The sequence below is a fragment of the Falco naumanni genome, chromosome 2 (assembly GCF_017639655.2).
Source record: "Falco naumanni isolate bFalNau1 chromosome 2, bFalNau1.pat, whole genome shotgun sequence".
Lineage (NCBI taxonomy): Eukaryota > Metazoa > Chordata > Aves > Falconiformes > Falconidae > Falco > Falco naumanni.
Genome location: NC_054055.1, coordinates 84,535,591 through 84,563,508, shown reverse-complemented (window position 1 = coordinate 84,563,508; position 27,918 = coordinate 84,535,591). Strand labels below are relative to the sequence as shown.

General features: G+C 37.5%; 1 protein-coding gene across 3 annotated transcripts in view; it reads right to left on the bottom strand.

Annotated features, from left to right (window-relative positions):
• The window catches only part of RPGR (retinitis pigmentosa GTPase regulator), a 60,349-nt gene extending 32,431 nt beyond the window's left edge, over positions 1-27,918 (bottom strand). For 2 of the 3 annotated variants that reach the window (XM_040582443.1, XM_040582444.1), the window contains exons 1-7: positions 27,762-27,918; positions 25,526-25,651; positions 18,893-18,985; positions 15,195-15,257; positions 13,470-13,628; positions 11,906-12,055; positions 2,943-3,101 (exon numbers count right to left, since the gene is read on the bottom strand). In XM_040582443.1, coding sequence (XP_040438377.1) covers positions 2,943-3,101; positions 11,906-12,055; positions 13,470-13,628; positions 15,195-15,257; positions 18,893-18,985; positions 25,526-25,651; positions 27,762-27,837 — 826 coding nt within the window. In that variant the 5' untranslated portion in view covers positions 27,838-27,918. The remainder of the gene's footprint in view (positions 1-2,942; positions 3,102-11,905; positions 12,056-13,469; positions 13,629-15,194; positions 15,258-18,892; positions 18,986-25,525; positions 25,652-27,761) is intronic. The other variant, XM_040582442.1, reaches the window with a different exon arrangement.

The following is a 27,918-nucleotide window of genomic DNA, read 5'->3' as shown; positions in this document are numbered from 1 at the left end:
ACTGATGACATGAAATGAGACAAGATGTGCAACAGTTTCTCCATATGACATTTTCTCCTACACTATTCCTATGCTAAACGAGACAGATGAAACAGGGGAGTATACAATAGTCAGACGTTCAGTTCTTATTTTTTAAGACCGAAATGACACACCCAAAAAAACTGGAAAGAGCCCCAAAAGATGAAAACAGTATCAGTATATATACAGTGTTACTAAAGCCAAGCAGCACCCATCTTCATGGACGATGATACATGAAATTTGGAATTTCTTCCAAATTGTACTACTTTCTTAATTTAGGAAAACTAGCTTAGAAGAAGTATAAATGTTTCTGCTCCTCTTTAAAGATATATCACACATCAAAATGTGGCCATGCCACTTCATCTCAGGATGCAACATACCCTTCAGTACTGATTTCAAGTTAAGTTTCTGGTGCAAAGTTTATTATGCATGTACACTAAACTCACTTTTTAAATTATTACAGTGTCCAAATCTCTCTCTTTTCCCAATTTTTTCACCAAGTATTGGTTTGAGTCAGAAAAATTTCCATGTGTCAGCACTCCTGATGAAGAATCTTTCACCTGAGACAGTATTTCCATTATCCTCTACTCTTTCATTCAAAGTGTCTTAGGCAGAAGTTCGCAGCTGTAGCCTATTTTACAATAGCTGAATCACATTAAAAAAACATCTATCTGACCTTTCGCTCTTATCACGACTATTAGTCTTTAGGAAAATTTATTTTGTTGAGAATATGGTTTTCCTCTTCTCCTGACTCAGCTGGATCTTCTGGCACTCAACACTTAGATCATCAGCTGCCAGCTAAGCCAGCACTGAATTTCTTAGTTGCCTTCTACTACAAAATCTGTTTCCACAGGCAAGTAAACCTTACATCCTAAGACAGTGACTTACTATGGTGTTTTCTTCACTGTACTTGGTTTTTGACATTTATATTTTGCCTCTTTGTTCCAGCACTTTGTAGAGAATTCACTATAATGATGATATCGTCCAGGTGTATATCTTACTACTAAATCTCTCTAACAGTCATTTGTTATAATGAAGTTCTATCACATGAAATACCATTAAAATAAACTATCTATTGGTTGGCTTCAGATTTACGGTTATAAAAAATGATCAATAATGATAATCAAATTCTTCTGCAGAACTTGACTTTATAACCCATAAAATAATGCTATGATTTATACATTTGCTTGCCCAAAATTTATGGTAACTTTTTTTCCTAATAATGATAATCTGATTCATGTAAAGAAATTTATTTTATGACATAGAATACTGCCAGGGTAAGACTGGAAGAAGAGAGACAAAGGCATTGAAATGTAGACAAATATTTGCATTATTTCCTGGATTGGCTACTGTTATTTCCTCTTCATAGTTTTCCCAAAGGAGTTCTAACCTACCCAGAATCTTTGCAGCTTGACTCATCATTACACACAACCTTTCCCAGTACGTTACTTCCACCACTCGCTTGAGTGGCTTGCAGTACAATACCACACCGTATTACTCACAATCTCCCTCAGTTAGATCCTCAGTTCGTATTTTAGAAATTTTGTTTACATAACCTTGAAGGCACACTGTTATGAAAGTGATGACTATTCAGCATTTTCAAAACACAGATTTAAGGACTGGTATGTATACATCCTACTTTTGGTAGGACATTAACTACGTTTTGGTAGGAGATTAATTATAGACATATTAAACATCTGTAGAATTTATTACATGCCAAAGCTGATATTTTTTAAATCATCTGTGGGCAAAGCCAAACTTCCCTTTCCTGCTATTATACTACTATAGTTCAGGGTGGAATTTGTGGAAATAAATAGCTAGCAATGCTTTGCATATATCTCTTTGAAAAGCTAATTTACTATGGGCATGCAACTGTTTAATAGTACAATAACATACACCATCTTCCAAGTACTATACACACAGCCCTCTGAAATAATATGTAGCAGTTGTATTTGCTGATTTTTATAACTTGTATGATACATGACATGTTGAATGTCTATATCTGTACTAGTTTTATATGTATGCTAAAGATCCTGCTCAATGTCACACGCAAATTCTGTATCACAAGAGATAGTTAATCCATTTAGGCATCCATTAGATTGTGCATCTCCATTGCTATTAACAGACAGCTACTTGGAACGTGACTTCCTAAACATCATCCTAAATATTCAAGGTCATTTATATTTACTACAGAATGGAAGCTTTCCTCTAAATTCTTTTCCCCTCACACCAATACCACTTCCAAGATCTTCAGAGAAAGAAACATCAATCATTTGTGTTGCCCTAGGAAGTGCTGGATTGTTAAAATTCCAGTAAGAAAGGCACTCAGACTCTGTAAAGTATCTCTTAAAATACTATTTATTGGAGCTGAGCCTATAAAAAAAAAAAAGAAGATAGTATCAATAGTCTTATGTCCCTTCAGACGCTGGGAATCCTGAGTTGTGTGGAACCGAACAGGCCTCCAGCCAGGCACAGCATGCTACACAGATCCCATATGTGGAAGGTTACTCCATTTTGGTCATTTTAGCTCTTGCACTATTTTCTTCCAAGCAAAACAATTCTATTCATCATTTATACTGTCAAATATAAAGGACATTTGCATGGGAACTTCCTGCTGAAGTTTTAGATAAAGGCAAGGACACACAAGTTATGTAACCAGTGGTACCAAGCAGGAGCTGCCTGTAAGCTCCTCTGTTACCATCAGCTGGCTAAGTTTATCCTTCGGCCAAGGGATATGCATAGCCCAGCACAGGCCTACACTCAGGTTAACTGTTACGCGGATTTCTACCTCCTTGATGTACAATGGTCTTCCAGTTAGGATTACTACAGCATGTTACACTTCAGTTGGATGCAAATTCTTTAAAATAAATTGAGTTTACTGATTAAGTCACAGGGCTGTAAAAAAAGCCAGTTAAGTTGCATACCTGTCAGCACCACGGTGTGCTCTCCACCACAAGCAACCTTATTAACCTTTTCCATAATTCCCAGTACAGGCTGTGGGACTCTATTGTTCTTCAGCTGTTCAGGCAATAATCCCAGTTTCCCATTCTCAGGTTCTCCAAAAGTATAGAGCTCACCATCTCCTTTGAAAATACAGAACAGAGCAGAATTTCCAGCATGCACTCAGAAGCAAGGATGGGTTGTCAAAGAGTGCTGCAGACAAATCAGTAAGATAAAAAAGTGTACAAACAATACAGGATAATTTAACATATCTGTATAATGTCCAAAGAGCTCTGCAAAGTAGTCTGCTTTGACAGCACAAGAAGGGGCTAAATTTTTAGCTCCCTCCAAGATGAGAACCACAATATTTAGCCTGCAACAAATCCAGCCAAGGGAAAAACAAAACTAAGTATATCCTGCTTTGGAGACGTTATAATTCCCTCTGTAGCAGTACTTAGGTCAACTGAAGTTGCTTTTATGAATCTCAACTAAAACAGAAAATTGTTTTGCATGGAATTTTGATGCAAAAGCCATGCTTTCTTCTTGTAAGACATAGAGAAAAAAGAAAAGAAAAAAGAAGAGGAATGACATGAAACTGTCTGTGTGGTCTGGACAGCAAGAAAAGAGCAATATATCCAACAACAGGGATAAGAGCAGTAGTTCCACAGCAGTAACTCCACCAGAATTAAGTTAAAAAAAAAATACTGACTTGTCTTTACAGATCTCTTCCTGTAACTTCTTTCTGATCTGCTACATAATCATGTAAGAAGACCCTTCTCATTCACCCAGACGTTTTAAGAAACCAGTTCAAATACTGTTCAATCCCAAATCTGGGTAATTTATTTTACTTTCAAGTTTCCTTTGTTTTATCTTTTCCAATCACTCCCTTTGCTTTCTCACTGCTTTGTATGTCTAAATTACTATTCAAGACAGCATTCTATATATCCTTCTACCATAGTTAAAAATGGAACATGGAAAATGTACTTCCCATTGCTATATTTACAATTTATCGACATCTTTTACATTTACCTACATTTTTTTATTATTTTTTTTTATAATTTATCTACATTTACATTTCTGATTTTCCATCCTAAGGGGTCCAAATTATTCTAATGGGGAATGAGGTTTGGGTAGAAAATGTTTCCTTACTGGTAGGAAAGCAACAGTTGAGTATTCTGCACTCATGAAAAAAACTATCTGTGGAGTAGTGTCCTCTTAGCAAATTGTGGCCCACAATCTGAATTTGAAATTACTTACCAAAAAACTCATCATGTGCCATTACATATGGAAAAGCTTAGGGTTTAATCCCAGTTGGACATAACAAAGCACAAGGATAAACAAAACTCTCACATGGAGCTAGTTCAAGACAAAGAAATGTTTAAATTACTGTAGGAGCTAAAGGAAATTCAAAGAGATAGCTACAGTTACATAACAAATATAATAACAAACCCCAGATGTATACTCCATTATTAAAGCTCAGTCATCAGAAGCACCCATCTAAAATATTTTTGGAAACATGCAGATTTGTACTTCAGTACAAAATGTGCTTTTACTTTCAGAAGGATACATCTAGTGTTCACAAATTTATTTTTACACCATTTAGAAGCATTGCTATTGCATGATGCAAGTATCTGAGAGATTTTTATTCAAAAGCTGTAACTTCCTTGCCAACATGGAAGTTGGGTTGACCTTGGAAATGCTGGTCTTTCCCCACACACAGTGAAAACAGATGAGCTCAAACAAAGTTTCAAAGCTGAAGCCTCATTTAGGTGTTCAGAATTGACCATTAGAGAAGTTCATCCCTCTCTCCACTGAAGGCAGGCAGAGCATAAGAAAACACACTCATTACTAGTTTTCTGTTAGCCTTTGTGCATATTCCCCCATTTGCATAGCTGTTATGTTTGTTGCTTTTTCCTTGCACTTTTTTAGCCACAACTTAAAATTTGGGAATTTAAGGACAATGGAAATGACCAAAAAAACAAGGCTACAGAGAAATAGGAAATAAGGAAGAGCTAGAAGTAAAGCTGTAAGTAAAGTAAAGTAAAGAATAAAAATGTAAAGTACAAAAAATGAAGCTACGTATGCATTCTAAAAAGCAAATGCCATTAGTGAAATTGTAAAAAACAAGTTAATAAAAATTAAAGGATATGATTCAAAATGAACTGAAGTTTATTAAAACTTGGGCATACCAAGCAAAGAGAGGAAAATAATTTTACTGCTTTGAATTTTTAATTATGATGATGAGAAAGTCAAAACTGGTGTCAGTAAGAAATGTGTCATTTTTACTGAATCTTCCAGAGCTTTGCTCTAGCAGTACACTCATTTAAAATTGCCTTTTGTGTGAATAAGAACTGAGCAAGAACTTCAGGTTGCAAAACCGCATCTTCATTTTGTGTAATTATGGGACAACTAGTTAGTAATACATTTGCATTTAAGTCATCTGGTAAATCCAATAGATAACCTTGATTCAAAATGGTTTTCCTGGAAAACTCTTCTGCCAGCGATATATATATATTATTATTTTTTTAATTTGTGGCACTTAGCTCTCGATTACTTTGTGCTAAAGAGTGACTACAGCAGTGGGTGCATAGAACAGAGCAGCGCAGCCTGCTTTTGCCAGGACCCTCCATCAGAAGGGCTTTGATTCATTCTGAAAACCCTTAAACTACTATGTCTTTTAATAAAGCAGTGCTTCTCTTCCCATCTTATCAGAGGAAGTAATTCTTGACTAGTCATGCTGATCTGTGATGTATGTTACCTTTGGTATTGACAGTCCTCAATAAGCAAACAAAAATGGTCTAAATGATGAACTGTTCTCTTCAGAGAAAGCCCAAGGATAGGTTTTCAATTAATTATAACTATAGGGAGAATCTGAAGCATGTCTCTCATTTTATGGTAAAGTCCATTCAGGACAAAAAATAAAGAGGTTATGCAACTTCTAAGATACCTCAGCTTCCACTTAATTTAAATGCATAAATTTATCAATTTACTTGAAAATTCTGGGGAAAAAAACACGTGACATACTCAAAGGGCAAAAACTGTAAAGGAAAAAAAAACTTTTCATAAAAAACAAAGTCCTGTTTTAAATGGAAAATGGGTCCTAAGCCTCAACATAAAGTTGCAGCCCAGCACTCCCACCAAAGACTTAGAACCTAACTTTGATGACAAAATATTTATTTGTAACACTTACAAAACCTAAGAAATTTAGCCTCTGCCTTAGTCAAAGAAACCCCAGACTATTTTATATTGTTTCTCTATTTTCCAAGATCACTTCTGCCTCTCACAATGGCAGATTCTTCAAGTGCCATGCTCCTGGGCCACTAAGGCTAGCAACTGGACTTACCATCTTTACATAATGCTCTAATCGCACAGAGGGGCAATCAGGGAATGACAATAATACAATCTTGCTCTATATCAAGCTGCCAGAAAGGTTTCACAGGGCTCAGGCCATTAAGAGTAGCCACTCACAATCTATTCACAAGAGCTACACCCTCTTCAGCAAGATGATGAAACAGGATAGCTGTATTGCCCAACTATCATCATCAGAGGTGTAATCCCATCCTGCCATCTCTCCTTAGATTTTCTATTATTCTGACATTTTCTTTCCTGCACACACAAACTACCCTAATAATATTATACCACTTAATTTACCTGCAGGTATCTGTGCACAGATAATCTTTTCTGCATTCTTCTATACTTCTTTTCTAAGAGGCATTCTGCAATCATTTCAATCTGTGTTTTTTAAGAAAGAGCACATGATCTCAGCTGCAGAAAAATATATTTCATTTCATTTCTAAACTAAGGACTGTGTTTAGGCTTCTCTGTTAGTTTTATTTTCTGGTTTGATTCTGATCTTTATTCTTATACCTACATAAAGAAACACTCTGAACAGGCTGGTACTTAGCAGTTATTTGCAGCAGCATCAATTTTCTATTCTAAAACAGTAGCCCAATTAACAACAAAAAAATCAACTGCAATGTGAGGTTGTCTGTAACCAAAACATTCCATCGACAGAGAGATTTTATTAGGGATTCTAAGTGAAGAGAAAGAAAAAAACCCAACAACAGAAAGAACCTTGCATTTTTTGGAAGGTAAGTGCTGTTTTTATACTCTTGGATTTGCCACATACTTCTAGAAACAAGCCGATAAACCCTCAAAAGCACTTGAGAGTTAACTAATTAGGCAGTTCTCTTTGAAGAGACCAGCACTTCTTTTCAAACAGTACTGCACCACAAATATTAATCCAATCACAATCTAATTAATAGGATTAGAGATTCAAATGGCCAAGCTTCCTTTGACTTCCCAAACTAATCAAGTTTATTACATTTTTTTCAACTTAATAATCCAGCTAACAAAGATAAACCCATTTATTAAAGCAATTTTTTAATACATTACAAATCCCTTTAAGGCAAACAGGAGTCTAAAAACTATGAAGAATGGCTATCAAACATAAAGGGAATCCAGTTAAACCCAGATAAATTTTGAGTACAGTACGTGTGCAATACAACTGCATTTCAGGGACATTCTGTTCACAACGGAATCTGGTTATTTAATATTCTCCTCTCATATGAGTCACATTCTCACATGCTGAACTTTCCCTAGTGTGGCACATTTTCTGTATCACTAAACCTTAGGTCACAGGAGCATGTCAAGAAAATGGGAAAGCAAATGGAAAATTATTCTTGGCCCCTCAAAGGTAAATATGTGAACTGCAGATGAGAGAAGGTATAAGACCTGTCTGATGGCAAATGAGGGCAGTAGAATTGGATCCCTCTATGAATCCTTGAATAAAATAAGAAAATAATAAAAAATTAAAATAAAAAATAAAAAAATAATAAAAAAATTAAATAAAAAATAAATTAAAAAAAAGGAAGAAGTATTTATTCAAGACCAAAGTGATTGAAACCACCTCAAATGCTGAAATTCTGAGCAAGGAAGTAAGTGTTTGTGGAATGGTCCTTAAAAACAATTACAAAGTAAATATGAAAAAGGAATTCAAAGAACCTGCAAAGCTCTCTATGAAAAGATATCTTTGTAGCAAGACTCTATCTTGACATTGCTTACAGTAGCAGTTCAAGCAGGGGAAACAGCAGAAGAGGTCCTTTCTGGCTCCACGAACCTAATTCTGCTGGAGACACCAGAGGGGTTAGATACATTTGCTTTTCCTGGTCTCCATCTGCTCCAGTGGACAAATGAACCATGTACACTTGCCAAGCTTAAGGCTTTCTGAAAAACTTGAGTGAGCATGGTCAAAGACTAGTCAAGTAAAGGTCTGTGTATGGACTCAAAATTGGGCTTTACACTCTTTCAGCTCTTTCTTCTTCTGTGCTTTATTTGAGACATACCTCTACCATGAGGACCTAATGTCCCAAGCCTGAACAAAGAAAGGAAAGGAAACAGATACTGTTAAAAAGTCCTAAAGAGGGCTGGAAACTATAAATTAAAAACTTATTTTCAGTGGAACTCTTGGAAGAATCCAAAGTGAGAGGAAAAGGGAGTAAACCATCATTTAAACAGTACGTGAGTAACCAGACCAGCTTCCTAATTTGCATATGGAAATGAGCTAGCCACTGCCTGTGTTTATGCCTAGTCTAAATTTCAGAAGTGTTTTTTGTGAAAAATAATTCAGGTTATATTCTGATCTTCTATTCTACAACTACTTTTGGTGTCAGTGCAGCCACATGTACACTGTAGAATACAGGTGACTGACACATTTAGTAGTTAAATTACCATCTGCAAGGAAGGCATTCTAAAAAGGAAAAGTAAGAAAGATGATAAATCATCTTTTTGGAGCTACTAGGTAAGAGAACCGTCGGGGGTGTGGGTAGGGTTGTAGGACTGAAGTACAAATTCAGGATTGAATAACGTACAATTTCCATAAAACATGCTTTTATCTACTAAGGGTTTACATCAGGATTCCACTCTACTTCTTATTGACACTGCACTTGGCTTTACAGTCGTTAAACACCTGAAAGACAAATGCCTACTAAAAAATCTTTTTAAAACCAGCTGTTTCAAAGAAATAACAATTTTAGGTTGGTTTTTTTTTAAAAAAAAAAAGAGCTGGAATACATACTTCACCACTTTTTTTCTCAATAGTCTCTTATTAATGAACATCCTGCCCTGGAGAGGGCACTCTGTGACCACACTATGTATTCTAGTGTCCATTAACCACCTCCTAGTTTTAACCCAGTATGCCTGTGATCCTAACAATTTGCTTAGCCAGTATACAGCTTGTGTGAAACATAAATATAATAAGAAAGGGAAACATTTAGTGCCATGCTTATCAGTTCAGCCCCACAACATGTATCAAGTCCTACATCCTGCAACTACATTTTATTTCTAAAGACAAGGTATTACTTGATGTTTAAAAAGTCAAAATGTAGCAATTCTGTAGTATTCTAATAACTGAGAAGTTACAGGTGTTGAAAGCTTCGTATTAACAGTGTTTCTTCCATAATAACATCAACCACAAACTAAGAAAGTTCCGCTGGTATACTTCATAGATGTTGAGGGAATTACTACAGATTACACACTCACCTGAACAGTTCAGAATTCATTTGTGGAAATACAGAACCACCTTCTTTTCCAGATATTACTTCCAAAAGTATATATTAAAAATAACACTAATCACTCCAAATTCTAGTATACAAGATAAAACCATACAATAAAAATACATGGAAAACTCCCCGTGCTAGGCAACTTTTAAACATACTTCAAGGCACAACTCAGTGACTAACTGGCAATTCAGGGGAAATTAAACCCTACCCTTTTAATATGAATATTCCAAATACATCATAATTATCCAGTTTGCTATATTCTGCCACCCCTCAGAGGCAGAATACTGACGATGTCAACCACTGTTCTAAGTCAGTCTAGCAAGTCCTACAAGCGTTTTCCATAAGTGAAAAAAGAATCCTAATAATACTGAAATAATCACCTTTTTTAAAGAAAAAAAAGCAAAAATTCAAAAGAAAAAAAAAAGTTTTAAGCAACAGCATAGTAACTTGACTTCCTTCCTAACTATGCTGTAAGAAAAATAAGGTAACTACATTTGTACTTAAACAGACTCAGTCTGCAGAATTTCCACATTTGTAATTTAAGGGCTAATTTCATGGCTAAAATTATGTATGACTATGGTACACTTATATTAAATGAGTAAGCTTTGTTTTTAAACACTGTCTGGATATACACTGGCACTAGCGCAACAGAAGATGAATTCAGTAAAAGTAACTGGATGTCCAACGCTAAATGTCTATGGTAGTTAAAATATCAGTCAAATAAAACTGTCAGCAAGGGCCCAAAAGAAAATAATTTTAAAAAACCCACAACCTTTCACCACAAAAGTGGCCATCTGCATGTCAGCAGTTCCAGTGAGACTGAAGCCCAGTTTGTGCAGGATTTGCACATACTAAGGCTGAAAACCAAGATTTTCCACTCACAACCAGGCCTCTAAACAGCAACAGGTTCAACAACTCCTCATTGTCACAGGTGATAACCAGTTCATCTTCCTATTAATATTTTAGACTCCATTTTTCTTACCCAGCTGCTACCCTAATCCTTTTTCTCATCCCCCTCCACTAAAAGTTTGCACTTCCTTAGGGCACTTGGTACACACTGTTTTCTCCTTACTCTTAGATGCTTGTCCTCAACCCTTCTTCTAACAAAGGTTTTGTCACACCTCACTGCAGTCTTGTCAGAGGTTTAGCTCTTGGCTCTAAGGCAGAAATACACATCTTCTTACTATATCCTTGAAGTAAGACTTAATTATTATTTTTTTTATTTCAAGTTCAGGAAGCTGTAGATTTCCTAACAAGCACTGAGCTCCTGATCAGTCAGAGGCACTTCATTCATTTACTGTAATAAAGCATCTGTAATAAGAGTTGCACAATACCAGCACAACACATAAATAATTTCCACTACAGGAAACTCTCATTCTGTTAACAGCATGTTCTCAGAGAGCTATATAGATATCATATGTGGAAAAGTAACATTTATCAAGTAACCTGAGAAAAGTATCTGATGGAATAGCTCCTGGGTACCCATTAAAGGCTTTACAGTCAAAACTACTGATTCTTTGAAATCTGTAATTACTCTGAGGGGACTAAACTGTAAAACTTAATAATGTAAATCTATAAGGCTGAGAGGAATTCATGGCTGTCCATGTATAATACCATCAATATTGACAGATAAATTCACCCATACAGGCATTATTAATAAATGAGTGGCATCACTGCTTTGGAAACCAATAGATAGCTGGGAAGAGAGAGGTGGAAAGCAACATGGAGGTGGGTTGGTTTGGAGATCAGAGACCAGCTCACTTCAGCATATGCTTCTCCTTATATTGTATACTGCCCATTTATTTGACTTTAAAACTTAAAATTTAAGACAGAACATCAAACTTTGACAACAAGCTCACACCACTAGCAAATGAAATCAGTTTTTCCACAAAACACAGTAAGTCTATTCAATATTTATATTTCTAGAAGAGATGAAGATGATTATTTGAACATCGCAAAAAAATGAAAGAAAAGTTGGATTATTGAAACCACAGTATTAATCCAAATCTGTCACAACCTCCATAAACATAAGTGTGATAAGACAGTCATTCTTTCTAATATGCACAACAATGTGCAAATGCCAAAAATTAACTGCAGTTTTTTCTCACAGTACCGTCAGCTCATCAATAATAAACAATAATACAGTAGATTACATACAAGTTTCCCAAATAAATCAATTAGGAACACGTTTTAGAGACCCTGTCTCTGGTAAAATCTCCCAATGTAATACAAAACTACACAGGTGACATTCTGCCACATGGCAGCTTTTAACAGCTATGGCATATCTAGTTTCAAAAGTAATGAATGCCTCATTAACTGCCTTTACAAAGGCAACAATCTGAGAACCACTGACTTGTATCCACTAACCACTATCCCCATTTTCTTACCTGTTATCAAGGCAGAGTGATAATACCCACAGGATATAGAGGAAACAGGTTTTCCAACATCCACTTGACAAGGGACACTGACACAGGCTTCATCAGCCAAGCCAATCTGACCTTCCGAATTGTCACCCCACACAAAAAGCTGCCCATCCTCTAAAATGAAGACACAGACAGTTAACAGATTTAAAACCAAAACTAATAACCAGTTATAGTACCCATTTAAGACCATTTCATAAACTCTTGTGTATGACACTACTAAATGTCATGATCTCAGGTCTGAAGTAAGAGGGTATTGCTTAAGCTTTTCAAAAGTGACACAGAGCACACAGTCATCAACTGGTGTTAGACCATGAATAGCAAGGGGAAAAGTACTATGTACTATGTAAAAAAAATCTTTCAAAAAGAGGAAGATCAAGCCTATACGACAATTCAGCTGCTGAAGGTCAGCATGCAAATACCATCATGAATTTAAGACATCTTATTTCTAGTAGGAAGGCACCACTTTCTCATTCTTCCAAACTTATTCTCTGTTCTGACTTCGGTACACATCCTGCTTCATCCAGTCTTATCTTTCAGTCTTCTTCACCAGTAATTATATTGCCCAGCTTCATTTTGTTTTCCTTAAACTATCACAATAGCTGCTCCAGGTTTAAGACCAGCCTCTGTTGACACAAAGACCAATTGCAGCAGTAACAAACAACATGAAAAATCTGTTTTTCCGAAAGAGATGAAGTCTTTTCCCTGCATATTTCTTAATGGTGGGAAATAAGTTGTGAATAAAAAAATGTACCATCTATAGTGCTACTGAGATGCTTCTGGAAACTAAGCAAATCTCAGGAGAATGTTAGTAATTGTCACAAAAAAATACAAACCAAATGAGCAGGCTAGCATCTCTCATACACTCTTATGCATTCTGTCACATTCTGAAATGACAGCCTCAGTAACTTATCCTAAACATGTACAGAAACAGCTGCTTTATAGCAAAACTAGAGAAATTACATTATAGGGTAATAAAGGACCACTCATTCAATGGCTCAAAGTATTATAACTGACTTCAACATGTTGCAATTGTGTAATTCTGCCACCAGAAAGATACGTCACAGGTTAGGTCCCTCCCAGAATTACTGATGACACAGCTGTGTAGCCTATACCAGTAGACCAGAACAGCTGCAGTAAGAAGTGGAATTAGGGAAGTCAGTTTTCGTAAGATTCATGTTTTGTAGTTGGCTTCTCTTGGAAATGAACTGAAGATTCTTCCCATTTTGAGGGCACTCACACTGTCTCTCCTTCGTAAGGATTCCTGCTAACCCTAAAACAGGTTGAGCTCCCATTGCAGGCCATTGCTCACGTAAAAGGTTTACTTCCACAAAATTTGTCAGAAATTAATGAGACTGCCACCCTTTACCAGATTGTGTTGATATAGGCAAATGACTACGGTTACTAGGGAAGGACGACAGGGAGGCACAGAAAACGCACCAACATAAGCAGACAGAATGCTGGAATACATGTTTCCCTGGAACACCAGGCTGGACACGCATAAATGGCTTATATTAGTGGTTGCTCTTACCAGTTACAGCTGCTGAGGTGTATGATCCAGCTGCTAGCTGTTTGATCTTGTGCTGGTTGGTAAAAAAACTAATTAAGTGAAATGTGGTCCTTTCCTCTGTGTCACCCAATCCCAACTGACCTTCACTGTTACCTCCAGCAGCGTACACATTTCCTTTTTCTGCATACAGAAAAGCACATGTAATACACAGAATGAAGACATTATCATCGTGGTAAAAAAAAAAAACAGAGAAACTAAAGCAAGTCATTTAATTTTCAACACAAAAAATATTACAGAAAAGCTGGGGTCTACTGCCCTGAAATATCCTCGAGCTGACATTAGCAGTTTCTGTTGTAGCTTGCACAGAGGCTTGATCAGAACTTTCTAAAGGCCTTCTACATAACCTAGGCTGTCTGTGTCTCCCACCATTCTGGAGACTGATCCAAAAAGTAAATACAATTTGAAGTTCTGCAAGAGTTCCGAGAAAATGACTACTAGTAGCCCTGGCAGCTGGAAGCGGCTTCTTCTGCAAATAATGTATAATTTTAAGATAAAGCAGAAGGAAAATGGTGCATGCTGTCACAGAGAAGAAAACTGGAGACCTATTAGTCCATAAATTAGAGAGATACATAACTTGATAGTTTTGATACTGTGAATGAAATATATTTTTGCTTAGGTTTTTATTAGAAATCATTTATTCATTTTAATATTTAAATTACTTTTGATTTAATTAACTAGGTCTTTATTTTGTTTTAGAATCTTAAAATCGAAGTTAAAGCTGTTGATTGATATCTGACTTAAGAGAACTTTAGGATTTATATTTTTAATTTTAGTATGTTTCACATCTAAAGTGCTCATCTATGATGAGAAAGATAAGGCCCATTAATAACACAAATCCAGACACAAATGTGATAAGCAACTGACATACACTCTATAAATGGTCCTTCCCATATAAATGGCCACAAATTATCTAGTCAGCGTGTACACTGGAAGTGACTAATATTTACCCTGTGCAGTCTTGCATACTCAATTGTTATTAAAATGTTCTGCTTTATTCTGATAATCTTATTTACAGTGTTCAGGGTCTCCACATGTATAAACCTCCTAATAATCAAACAATTCTCTTTATAACATTGCTGCAAGCTAACGGATTGCAACCACAAAGATGGCTATTCCATTACATAAATTTTAGAAGTATGACAAGAATTTGCATCAATTCTCTGAATACTGTCTCTCTAAAAAAATAATTTTTTGTTTAAATTTATAGTTTATTTATTTATAGCTTAATAAAGCAACTTGTCATTGAAATAGCAGACTATCTTGGCTAACCAAAATGCAACAAAATTTGAAGTCCTGAAAATACTCAGTTCTACTATATTTACTCAAATATATAACTTTATACTACTAAAGATAAATTACTTGTCACAGTTAAATTCAAGTACAGATATGTAAAAAATACTAATATACCTTTACAGGGCTTTAATTGTTAACCACACCTCAAATGCCAGCAAGAAATTTTTTCATCTGTCTGTTGCTAGCAAACACTTATATAACATTATTCTATAAATGTATTGGCTCAGAATAAATCAAGCATTCAAAGAACTGGATATCAAACCCCCAAGTTTTAACAGTACCATTTTTGTTTATTTTTCCTTCTTTCCTCCTGGGGTTCCTAATGTAATTTTGCATGAAAGCAAAGGAAGAAATCCGTCTTTATTTAATATGTATATAATATGTGTTACATACCTGTGTAAACTAAAGTGTGGTTTCTTCCACAAACAGCAAGTTTTGTTTTTTCTGGTTTTAAAGCTATGAATCAAAGCCAAAGGGGGAGGGAGAAGTTATACACAAGCTGATAGCTGGTTCAACAACAAAATATTCTATGCTCTAGAGGGAGCTCTGATTTTTTTTCATATTTTTACCAACAGAATGACTACAAGATTTGCTGCCCATTTGAACCCAGCACGTGACTTCATAAATCAGGATTCCCCCAAGACAAGAAAACAGATAGAGACCTTAAAAACTTACAGCTGACACTCAGGTTAACTTGATGATAGCCACTTCATCCCAGTGCCACATTCCCCAAAATTTACCACTTATGGGACATGCCTCAAAGAGTATGTCACATTGCAAGACAAAATGCATGCTTAAAGCTGTCTTCAGTTTTCATTAACAGCATTATTCTTACTTCCCTTTTATGTGTTTCCTCACTACCTCAAATCTTCCAATCTTACTGTTCTTTTGTCTGATCATCCCTACATTCCTTCATTAAGCACAGCTACCTTTTTTGCTAGACTTTTGCTCTGCACTGCCCTCTTACTGATCACTAAATTCAATTGCTAAGAACAATCCTATCTGGACTAGTGCCTAAAATTTTTGCATATACCATCCTGTCTCAATTCCAGCTCAATTACCACCCACCCACTGCACCTATTTCTCTGCAGTCTGGCCATTGTGGAAGGCTGGTGTCCTGGTTTCTGCTGGGGCAGTTAATTTTCTTGGTAGTAGCTGGTGCAGTGCTGTTTTGGCTTTGGTGTAAGAACAATGCAGATAGGACACGGATGTTGTTAGTTGTTGCTAGGTAAAGTTTATACTAAGTCAAGGACTTTTTAGTTTCTCAGGCCTTGCCAGCAAGGCACAAGCAATTGGGAGGAGACACAGCCAGGGCAGCTGACCTGAACTAGCCAAAGAGGTATTGCACACCATGGGACATCATGCTCGGTATATAAACTGGGGGGTTGGCCAGGGCCTGCCACCTGCTTCTCGGGGACTGTCTGGGCATCAGTCAGTGGGTGGTGAGCAACTGTATTGTGCATCACTTGCTTTCTTTCCTCCCTTCCCTTTGGATTTCATTCCTCTCCCCTTCTCCCTCCTTTTCATTACAACTGCTATTGTTATTATTGGGTTTGGTTTATTTTTTCAATTATTAAATTGTTCTTATCTCAACCCTTGAGTTTTACATTCCTATCTGATTCTCCTCCCCATCTCTGTGGGTGAGGGGGGAGTGGAAAAGTGACTGTGTGGTGCTTAGTCGCCAGCTGGGGTTAAACCATGACAACTGGGAATGCAGGCAAGCGTAATAAGAGTTATTTTGGTGGGAAAGGGAATACAGAGGTGCCTTTCTCCCATGGCAGGTACACTACATTTCAGAAACAAAGGATCAACTTTTCCATCCTCTCCCCGGTGACTGAGTTTTGGGCCCCTCACTACAAAAAAATGACATTGAGGTGCTTTAGTGTGCTCAGAGAAGGGCAATGAAGCGGGTGAAGGGTCTGGAGCACAAGTCTTATGAGAAGCGGCTGAGGGAACTGGGATTGCTTAGCCTGGAGAAAACGAGGCTCAGGGAGAACCTTATTACTCTCTACACATACCTGAAAAGAGGTTGTAGTGATGTGGGGGTTGGTCTCTTCTACCCAGTAGTAAGGAACAGGACACGAAGAAAATACCTCAAGTTGTACCAGGAGAGATTTATATTGGATATTAGGAAATTTTTTTTCACTTGAAGTCTTGTGAAGCATTGGAACAGGCTGCCCAAGGAAGTGGTAGAGCCACCACCCCTGGAGGTATTTAAAAGACGTGTAGATGTGGTGCTGAGGGACATGGTTTAGTGGTGGACTTGGCAGTTCTGGGTTAACGGTTAGACTCAATGATCTTAAAGTTCTTTTCCAACCTAAACAGTTCTATGATTCTATGACTGTTGCCAACAATTTATCTTCCCTCAGCCATGTCCATGTGCCCTATACAATCCTCCTAAAACAACACTATTTTTACATATCTTTAATTGCTTTTCTACTGCACTAGTCCATGACAAAGCCAACAACTATCACCTCTCTCACAAACCCTTTTCAGTCCTTCCAAATCAACTTCTATCAGCTCCATAACATTCAGATTAAAGTCCCTTCTCCGATCTTCCAAGTCACCGCATAAATCTGCTTACTTAAGCATGAACTGTCTCTGGTCTGTCACACAGGTACAATCATCAATTGTGCAGACTCAGGTTCCTGCCTATCCTATTCAACACCTACCACTACCACCAGGCTGGAACCATAACACTCCCAATGTTGCCTTCTTCCTACAATTTTAATTTGCTGCTTTATATCCCAAAACTCTGCCTCCTAGCTTCAGTGATGATCTTAACCAGCTCTTCAGAAGCCTGTGCTCCATCACCTTCCTCCCACTTAGGCTAATCAATTGTATTTGATGAGCCATGCTATACTTACAACGTTGCTGGCAATTTTTCATGACTAAAGGCTAATGAAATTAGTTTAGTTCTCAAAGATATTTTCTCAGAAAATATGGAGCCACAACTGTTTGGCCCCAAGCAGAAACTGAAATCTGTCCTTGCAACCCCATTCCCAAAGCCAAGTGATGACAGAAAGCTAGTGAGAAAAGCCCCAGGACTTTCTCCTGTTGCCTGCTTCCAAGGGAAGAAAGATAACCCTCTTGTGACTTTTGTCAATGGATGCCAGGTCTAGTTGCAATTGCTGTCATCTTCTCTACATCTTTTATTCTCCATTGCAAATTGACAGTAAAAACAAAACTTGACACCCAGCCCATTTAAGCCAAAGTAAGAATCAATCTCCTACATGGCTGACAGAAGCTGTGAACCTGAGAGTAGCTGCATTCTCCCTCTGAAGTGAAATAGAGAGGCACAGATAAAGGACAGTAGAATAAACTAAATCAGGAAGAAAAAAGTTTGAACAAGCAGGATAATTTGTTTTTAACAATAAGCTAACAAATCAATCTGCTGGCAGAAAGCATGAGGATAAACATTCAATGGTGAAAAGAAATGTGTTATTTGGATAACTCTGACTGGACATAAGGAAGGAGACAGGGAAAATGTATCACTCTAGTTTTGCTTGACAAGATACAACTGGCTAGGAAAGATCAAGATGTGCAATGAAAACACATTTTACAACACAGGAAAGAATATGGGCATTTACTTTACTGCTTCATACAAATATATTAACATTTATGCCCCTCGGGCACTTCTTTAAGTTTCTAAAAACTTAGTAGTACTTGCAGAAAGCTCCTGATAGATTTTTTCATTTATAAAGGTGCTAAGACAAAAGTGATAAAAAGGTTACACAATGCTGCTGGAACACACAGACAACACTGCAGAGACGAAGAATCTGATTAACGTCTTTGCAGTCACAATGAAGATGTGGTTTGTCAGAAAAGGCAAATATTACATAGAATGAGAGCCCTCAAAAAAGAGAGGACTCTATGTATTCAGACGCAAAAGGACCCAGAATCTGGAGCTGATGGAAAATCAAGTCAGGGATCCTTTTAAGCCGCTTCTATGAGCTTATGCAGTAATATGCTACACATGATGAGTATACAAGGCTGAATCAGTTATTTTGGAACTGCATCCTATAAAATACCTTTTCATAAGGGTTGCCTTTCAGAAAGACAAAAAAAAAGAAAAGAAAAATTAAACAAACCTTTAACACATGTTGGTTTGTTGACAGTGTTCTTTGATCCTAATCCTAACTGGCCCCAGTTGTTACTGCCAAACATGTACAGTTTACCATTCCCTGAAAAAAAAAATGCACAGTCGGTATCCATACAAGTGTTTGAATATCTCATTCAAGGCAAGATGGTCATTCATACACTGTGCTACGTATTACTTCCTTTTAACATAAGGTTTAAGATTAGGCAATTCAATACTTAAGTGTAAACAATAATGAATATCCTTGTGATTTTTCAGTACAAAAGTCATAACCGCATTAAGTAAGAAATCCCTAGCCAGAAGAAGGGACAAAAAGCAGAACAAACATCCCCTCCTTTAATTACAGCACAGATAAAATGCTCTTCAGAAAATAAAATGCTGTACTCTTGGACAGACCCTGCAGTTCAGAAACCACAGTATCTATAGGCCCACTTATAAAATAATAGCACATTTAACTGAGCACCCACATCTTTTACCCCAAAACCAGGAATGAATAATGCAGCTATATTATGAATACAAACACAAATTTGTAATATTCAGTTCATTTTACTGTTGGGGGGGGGGGCTATTTCTTTTACTGCTAAATGTCTTAAAATGATTTACAAATCTGCACTTCTACAGAACATAGTTACTGATAAATTTTCAAATGTGTTCTCAAACTGTATTAATGTGTTACTCTGCATATAAAGGAGGAATGCATAAAACCAACATGCAGCCAGGGAGTTTTACAAACCTAAATGCAAACATCAGATTACAAATAGTCAACAAGAGCAATGCTAGAACCGTATTTCAGAAACTGGTATGACATGTCATCAAACTTGCAGGTTTGACCAATACAAACAATGAATTGTAATTTCAAATAACCAGTGTTCTTTTAAGAGGATGGTGTATGAGCAGATGAAACTTTTGTTATCAGGCAAGCAAATAGCCACACTGACTACTGACAATACCTTAAGATGAATTAATTTAATTTCACTTTTTAAACTATTACCTTTTGCAAAGCTGTGAAGTTCATAACCAAAGACAAAATCCTTGTTCCAACAGAAATCTTTGCGAAACAACAGAAACTGATTTTTTAGAAAAACCACACCTTTTACAACTGTTAAAAAGGAGTTTGTTTACTTTAGAAGAAGGCCTGCAGCGCTTTGTGAATCAAAGTCCACCACAGGGCTGTTATGTAATAAACTCTGTCACCCTAGCCATCAACAATTATCACATGATCCCAACACATAACAGCAATTCCACATAATAACGCCAAAATATTACGGCTGTTTGCACTTCAGTAGCGTAAGTTCCCAGTGAAGGTTCTGAATGTGATTTACAAAGAATACAAAACATGATATTGAAATGTTTAAAATATAACAAAAATACTCTGTTAAAAAAATCCGTTGATTTTCTTAAATATAATGACCTCATGACTGCAATATTTTTTTTGTTTAAAAAAAACCCAGCAAACCATCAACATCTAGCAATAACTGGTTCTAAAGTCCCAATCTAATTGTTAGATTTGACAATTTTTTGCACAAGCCTATGCATCAATATTATGTCTTTCCAAGAAAGTTGAAGTGAAGAAAGTCTGAGGTCAAGTCTACTCTCGTGGTGTTTTACTAATAGCATTTATGTCACCATCCCAATTTTGCTAATGCAATCATGTCAAAACACACGCAGAGCTGTCTGTCACTGAGAGCAACACACACCTTAACAGAAATAATTTTTATTAGCAAATGGCATCCTAGATTGGTATATGCTTCCTTATATCCTTGGTTTATACTTTTTAACTGCCTTTGTAAGACAGTAGTACTCCTGTGGCAACATGATGCCAAACTGCCATAATTCCACTTAAGCACATTCTCTTTTATCCATTCAAAATCCCAACAGGTCATGCTTTTCATCCTATAATCTGCTGTTTCTTATACCAGTTTTTAAATTCTCAGGCATTGCTTTGTAAGTCAACAAACTTAACAGACAAGAGGAACTTCTTCTACATTCTTTTACAACTGAGTGACAGCCTTTTATAATTTCAGGCTTCCAACACTTAGCAGTGTAACAGAATGTAAGAAAACTGGGAACCAGGTAATTCAGACAGTGAATGAAAACTAACAGGCACTACAGAGGAACCTAAATAAATGCCTGTAATGAAGCAATATTTCTGGGTCTGTACAGGAAATCAGGTTTTGGGACAGACATGATGCAATCTAACTGGCCAGGAAACACAACAGAATTTTGCATGCCCTTTTTTTATAATTGTATACCGAGATACCTCCAGTCATCACCACAGATGCATTGAAGTGAGAACTAATTCAACAGCACACAAATAGGCAAGGATTGTATTTGAAAACTTTGCAAGCACAAATTGCTGGGGTTTTTTTTACTTCTACTTTGGTGCTTACAGAGATTGTGGCCATCTGCTATATGGAATGGAATGGCAGAAAATAGATCCATAGGAGTAAGATTATGACTCTGGGCAGCAGAAGAGAAGCAACAGAATATAAAGAAAGGGACTACTTGGACTGTTTTGGTGATGAGAACATACTTTCAACACCTGTCTCCACCTTCATCCTGATGCAAGACTGGAACATTTCTCCAAAGTATGCAGGTGTTGGCTTAGCACCAAATATTTCACCAACATCAGTTTGGGGCTGTTAGGGAAGTCACAAGATGCTTACCTCTTTAGCAACAGGTTTTGAGAGACTTCAGGAAGAATGTCTCCTAACTAGGACATTTCTTATACGAGCAGCTGCCATCACAACTGTAATTCCTGGGAACCCCATCTATCACATGCTCCCCTGACTCATAAAGCACTATTAAAGGCATTCATTCAGCAGCTGGGAAGTAAGATTTGAAAACCTCAACATGCTTCATGATAATAGCAGGAAGCCAAGTATTCCTATCACCTATGTTTAATATGTTTTACACACACACACACACACACCCAGACACCCCCACACACCTTGCTTTCTAAATGATATTAGTGTGGGAGGAAAATAAAACGGGGAGACAATGTAAAGACTTTGAGCATTTATTAAAATATTCTATTGAGAAGCTATATCTGAAGAAAATGTAAAAGGTAGTATTTTGGACAGAGTATCATACACCCGGCACCATGTTTTGTTTTGTTTTAATTTGTGCTATTTTGTGAATAAACCATGTCAACAGTTCATTTAAAATTCATATACAATTAAAATGCATTTCTCATAAATGGGAATGACATCAGTTTTGTTAGGCAAGTCACGATATTCTCAAAAGCTTTATTGAGCAGTAAGAACAGTCACGCTTAGGACATTTAGCATCACAAAAACAAAAACAGCGCAGTATGTTGCTTACTCCTACAGAACAAAAGATCAACATAAAGATGTACAAATTTTCCTCATTTTCCTCTTTCAGTTGATGGAAAAGATACTTTGCCATGTTCTGATGGCCTGCTGGTAAGCAGAAAGAGTAGAAGGAATCTGGTGTCCAAAGACCTGGAGAGATTCCAGGGTCTCTTTGGTATACATTGTTGAATGCTTATGCCTTACAAAACCTGAAATTATGAGCATAATAATCTTGTGGTTCCATATGCACCTCTTTTCACTCCTACTTTTACACTTGATATTTCTTTCTTTCCTTCTACCCTTTTGCACTGGGGGCTTCAATTCTCTCCAGAGCTCCGAGTTCAGGAAATGTCTTTTCATCATCACCATTTCCCCTCCTTGTGAACAGGATCAGTCTCTTTGATCAAATATGGGCAAGCTGCCTAAGATACTCTAGTCAAGGCAAATAAACAATAAGACAACTGTTAACTTCAAGAGGTTTGTAGAAAAGAAAATTAATAGAAATGTATTGGGAGGGGACTCTTAAAAACACGTGCAACATCACTTCACACCAGCTCCCAACAGGATGAATAAATTGCTTTCCAAAGCCTGCAGTTATATCAGATACATGGAGTGGACTTTCAACATTCTTGGGAAAAAACAAAACAAACAAAAAAACCCCACAGAAATGGGGCAAGAAGCATTATTAAACATATTACAAGTGATGCTGGAAGAGATACTGCTCATGACCACATTAAAGAACTAAAGAAGACAACTGCTTAAAAAAACCAACCTACTTGAACATTTTAATAGAGATCGTGCTAATAGTATAGAGTAAATGAATAAAGAAACACAATTTTAATTCCCAAACTCCAAAACTGGAGAAGGAAAATGCTTCTCCAATTAGTTCAGCAAAACCAACCCAAAGCCAGCAAGTAACTATCGCTGGTCCTCTCTATTCCAACATACAGACACAGTATGTAAATAAGGCTTTGGACTCCAATTCCTGACCTAGAAAGCCAAAGAACAGTGTTTTGTATTTACTTTACACTTTTCTTCCTAGAAGTCATATGGGAATATTGATGCTGTTAAGATGAAATATCTGAAAATTCCGGAATATTTTGTTTGAATGCTTAGTATTAGTTTCTGTACACCATCTTCATTTGCATTCAGTCAAGATGCAGTGCCAGATGTAGCTGTCTCCTGCCCAAAACCAGCTTTTAGGCATGTTTTTTATCAGTTTGGGTGACTGTTTTACTTATGATTGTTGAGACATGTTAGTGTGAAACTGATACATTTCTATTAGATTTGAATTTACCTCATATTCCCACTGTCCCCTACACACATAGGTCCAACTATCTCTTCCGGGGGTGGAAAAAAAAGGGAGGGAGGAATTTTGTAACCTGTAAATAAAGACTGAAAATAAAATGAAGCATGCATTAACACACACCTGCTTGAGATCCATTTCATTCCTCAGTGATGTTTGTCTTTTATATCTTCCAGGTCAGGTTCATGTGGATTTCAAGAAGCTCCTGGTTTCCCACAAGGTCTGTACCCTTCTCAGTAAACTCATTATCGGCACACACTTCTGCAGTGTTTATCCAAGGTGTTACTGCAGTTCAATGCCATTCACCAAGGGCTGTAATTCCAGTGCATCATCCAACTCCATCTAACAGCAGAAATGTGAGGTGCACACGGGCATGCACAGGTGTGAAGCACAAATGAGGCACAAAGGTTTTCTGTTTCCCTTCTTCACTTTTTTGTATGACTCTTGCAGTTTCTCTACATTTGCTTGTTGTTGATCAGTATTGTACCCTTGCTTTTGCCACTACTTTACCAAGTTTCAAAAAACCTTTTGGTACCAAATAAATTTTGTAGTCATGCTTCTACAGTTCCTTCTCCTCAAAAGCTTTGAGAAAATAAAGATCTGATTATCTAGAAGTTTCCCTGGTAACCTATCTGCACACTACAACGCAAAGGCCAACTACAAAGACATTTTTGAAACGTGCTACACAAATTAAAGTAACATGGAGAAGGGGAGATGCTATAGAAATGATGCTGCATGCAAACCTATGCAAGTCAATTTCTTCAAAAGCTTTATCTACATGGCCACTATTGCAGTGACATGGGAAAACAGTCCTGGCACAGGCACATGCTGGGGGATCTCAAAGGAGGCAATTTAAATTGACTTGTCTAAACTGAGAACTATACCACCGTTATTCTGAACTGGGTGTGGGCATGTGAAAGGATATACCAAGAAAATTTCAAAAGGGAAATTTCACAGTGCCCCAGGTTACATTCTGATTAATTTTATGCAACAGGCAATTTAATAGAACTGGTTCAATCCAAGAAAAAGTGTCAAGTTTTGTTCAAAATATTCATGGATAATTCATCTTCTGTGAAGTTAGGCTTGAAAAATTAATTGTATAATTTCCCTCAAGATGTTCCGCAGCCCATGAAATCTATACTTTTTTTTTTTATCATGCCTGGAATAGTTTGTTCTAAAAATCCAGCATCTCAAACTTTGCCTGCGGACATAGTAAGAAACCCTCAAGACATTACTTAATGAGTAATGACCAGTTGGGAATTCATGAGAAATTAATATATTAAAAAATAATAATATTTTCCTGAAAATATACATATAAATGTCATACCAAAGTCTTGTTATCCATCAGCAGTTGTTTGTCAACACATGCTTATCAACAAAACAGTAGTCCCTTCCATGTAAAATAAATAGAACAAATTCTTCAATGAGTATTGTTACCATCATTTCCAAGAAATGAAAATAAACATTAATACTGCTCACTGTATTGCATCTGAGCTTCTTTGAACGCTTCTGCAGTTTATTTCTGATTTAAGTAAGATTTTCTGAAGTATTTTGAGTTGCTTTTTCAAGGCTTATTTTCAATTGGCAGTTAACAGTAATACAAATCTTCATTTCAGAGATAGTTTTATCTATTGTTTCAGGCAGATTCCTAGTGAACTTGTTGACTGTGTTCAACAGGTGCTGTTTACTTCCACAATACAAACCTCTATATTTAAGATTGCTTACTAAACACTGTCAGATTCACACAAGAAACATTCAGACTGAACAAAGTCATTTAAGTCCTGTGAGATACATTCAGCTGTTACAAATTCATTAAAAACGGTTCTTGTGAAAACTTTCATTGACCTCACACTAACTTCAAAGGCATCTAACAGTTCCCACAGAACAGTCCTCATCTGATATATTAGCTCAGTAAGATTCACGTAAGAATCACAATTTTCCAAGCTGTTCAAAAATATAACCTTTTATCTCTATTTCCAATTTTAAGTCTATTTCCAATACTGACCTGTAACAATAGCAGTATGTTCATCTCCACATGATATAAGTACAGGCTTGTCATTTTTGAACCAGAACTTGCTGGGAACATCTTCTGCAAATTTGCTTTTTCCAAATGTGAAAACAGCACCTGATTCTAAAACACAAAAAGATAACGTCAATTTTAGTAAAAACAAATTTTGCCTCCTATATTTTGAAATAGTCCTTTCCTATTAATTCAGTGCACATTTTAGTTTCCTTTCTCTTTTTTCTAAAAATGGCTGAAGCATTTTCTTCCATTCTGTTTCACCAAGACTATGTCATTTTCAGGCTCCCATTTTAGTCCTCCTGATTCTTCTTAGCCTCCACGAATGTCCTAATAGAATAGGTATTGTTGCTGACGTACTGTGTTCTGAGGATACAATAATTTATTTAAAAGTACATTAATGTCCTTTATCACTATCCTCGAACATGAATGACTAGGTGTGTAAAAGAAAGAATAAAGAACTCTGAATAACTGCCCCCAGAAAGTAAAACGAGACGCTCATCCTGAAAACAGGTCGAGACAGAGTTCTCACTTATGTTTGCACTTGAATTCAAACAGGTTTTCCAAATTGGATTAGAGACAGACAACACACTGTAAAGAGATGACAGGCTCCAAACTGACCACTCTTCCTCAGCCATCTGAGAAGATATGTGCTCTAAAAATGGCCACCTAAAATCAAAACTCTGAGCCTTCAAAACTATCTTTGATCATATGACACGATCTAAAAAACCCAAATGAAAACACCCCAAAATAAAGTCAAGACATTTATTCTGCACTTCCAATCTGTCTACTTTTCTCCATTCTTCCCACTTTTGAAAGTCAGCAGGGTTGTTTTAAAACAACACTGAATGTTAACTGTTCATTCCACTTTGGGGTAAGTATGTGGCTTGACACAGAAAACATTAATTTTACAGGAAAATAAATGAACTTACAAGTTAAATAATTTGCCAAAAGCCACGCAGACAATGTGACAAAGCACACTGAGACTTTCTATTTTAAAATGTTAAAGCCTGTGCTTTAAGCATAGAACTATTTTTTGGAAAACAAAGGGGAAAAACCCTTGCCTCTTCCCTGCAGACTTTTTGTAACATGTAAACTATGATAACACAAACATGCACAGTAACACTAGACTGCTTCTGTAAACTTACATATGACAGTAGCATTGAAACATCTTTGTGGATTTACTTTCAACGAAAACAATCAATAATTTGCATCTCAGCTCCAAAACTCAAAGCTCTCTCAAACTGTAAATTTGCTATTCATTTTGAAACGGTTCTTTAATGCAAAAGTTTCTCATATTTGCAAATGAAGTTACTTTATGCATCAGGTTCAGCAGACACGTGTAAAATTGTATTTACTACCCCCCCCAGACGTGTGTCACTTTCAGTATTTTATTAAAAACAACCCTTGTGCAGGCCAATTCAAGCCTTTTAAAGAAAAGGTGATTCTTCCTCATTTCATGTAGACACATCTACATCCACAGCCACGCTAAAAGGCATCTGAAAACGCTTTATTTTTTCTCCAGCCGGCCAGCCACGCTGCCCATTTGAACAGGGCTGCGGTGCCCTCTGCACTCGCGCCCACACAGAGCACACAGGTTCTTCTCTTTTTCTTTCAGAAGCATCACCATGAAAAGGATTCCTAATTCAATGTATACGAAAAGCAGGCAATTTAATTCACACACGTCCTTCCCACCTCAGCCATTTCACAACTAAAACTTAAACCCTCAAAACTTAAATTTTGTAAATTAAACCCTACCAACCCAGAAAATTAAATCCCACCGAATGTACAGGAGGTTTTGCTGTCTCGGCCCTGAGAAAACCTTTAAACATTGCCGTAGGTGAAACCACGGACCGGAACTCGTTTGCGCACTGAAAAAAACCTGCCTGCCTACCCCGGCTCCGCGACGCCATGCCGGTGACGGCAGCAAGGCTGCCCCCGTCTAATCTCTGACGTCAGCGGACGTCACTCTCCCCGGCACCGGAAGGCACCGGCGGGGGGACGCAGCCCGGGGCCGCGCCGCACTGGCGGGCCGGGGGCAGCCGGGGGCGGCCGCCAAGCGCAGCGGGAGGCGGCCGCGCCGGGGCAGGAAGGCGGCCGGCGGTGATGGCGCTCAGCGCCGCCGCGGTGGGGAAAGCGGGCAGGGACGCCCACGGGCGGACAAGGGCCGCTCCCACCCGGCCCGCAGCTCCGTCCCTTGTGAGGGACCGGCATCACTCACCGGGCACCGACAGCTCGTCCTCCTCGGCGGGCTCGACCATGGCAGCTGGCGGCGGGCAGCCGCCCCCGCGCCCCATGCACAGCGGCGCCGGGCTGCCGGAAGTAAACAGAGGCCGTGCCACGGGCAACGGCCATAGAGAGCGGCGCAGCGGCTGGGG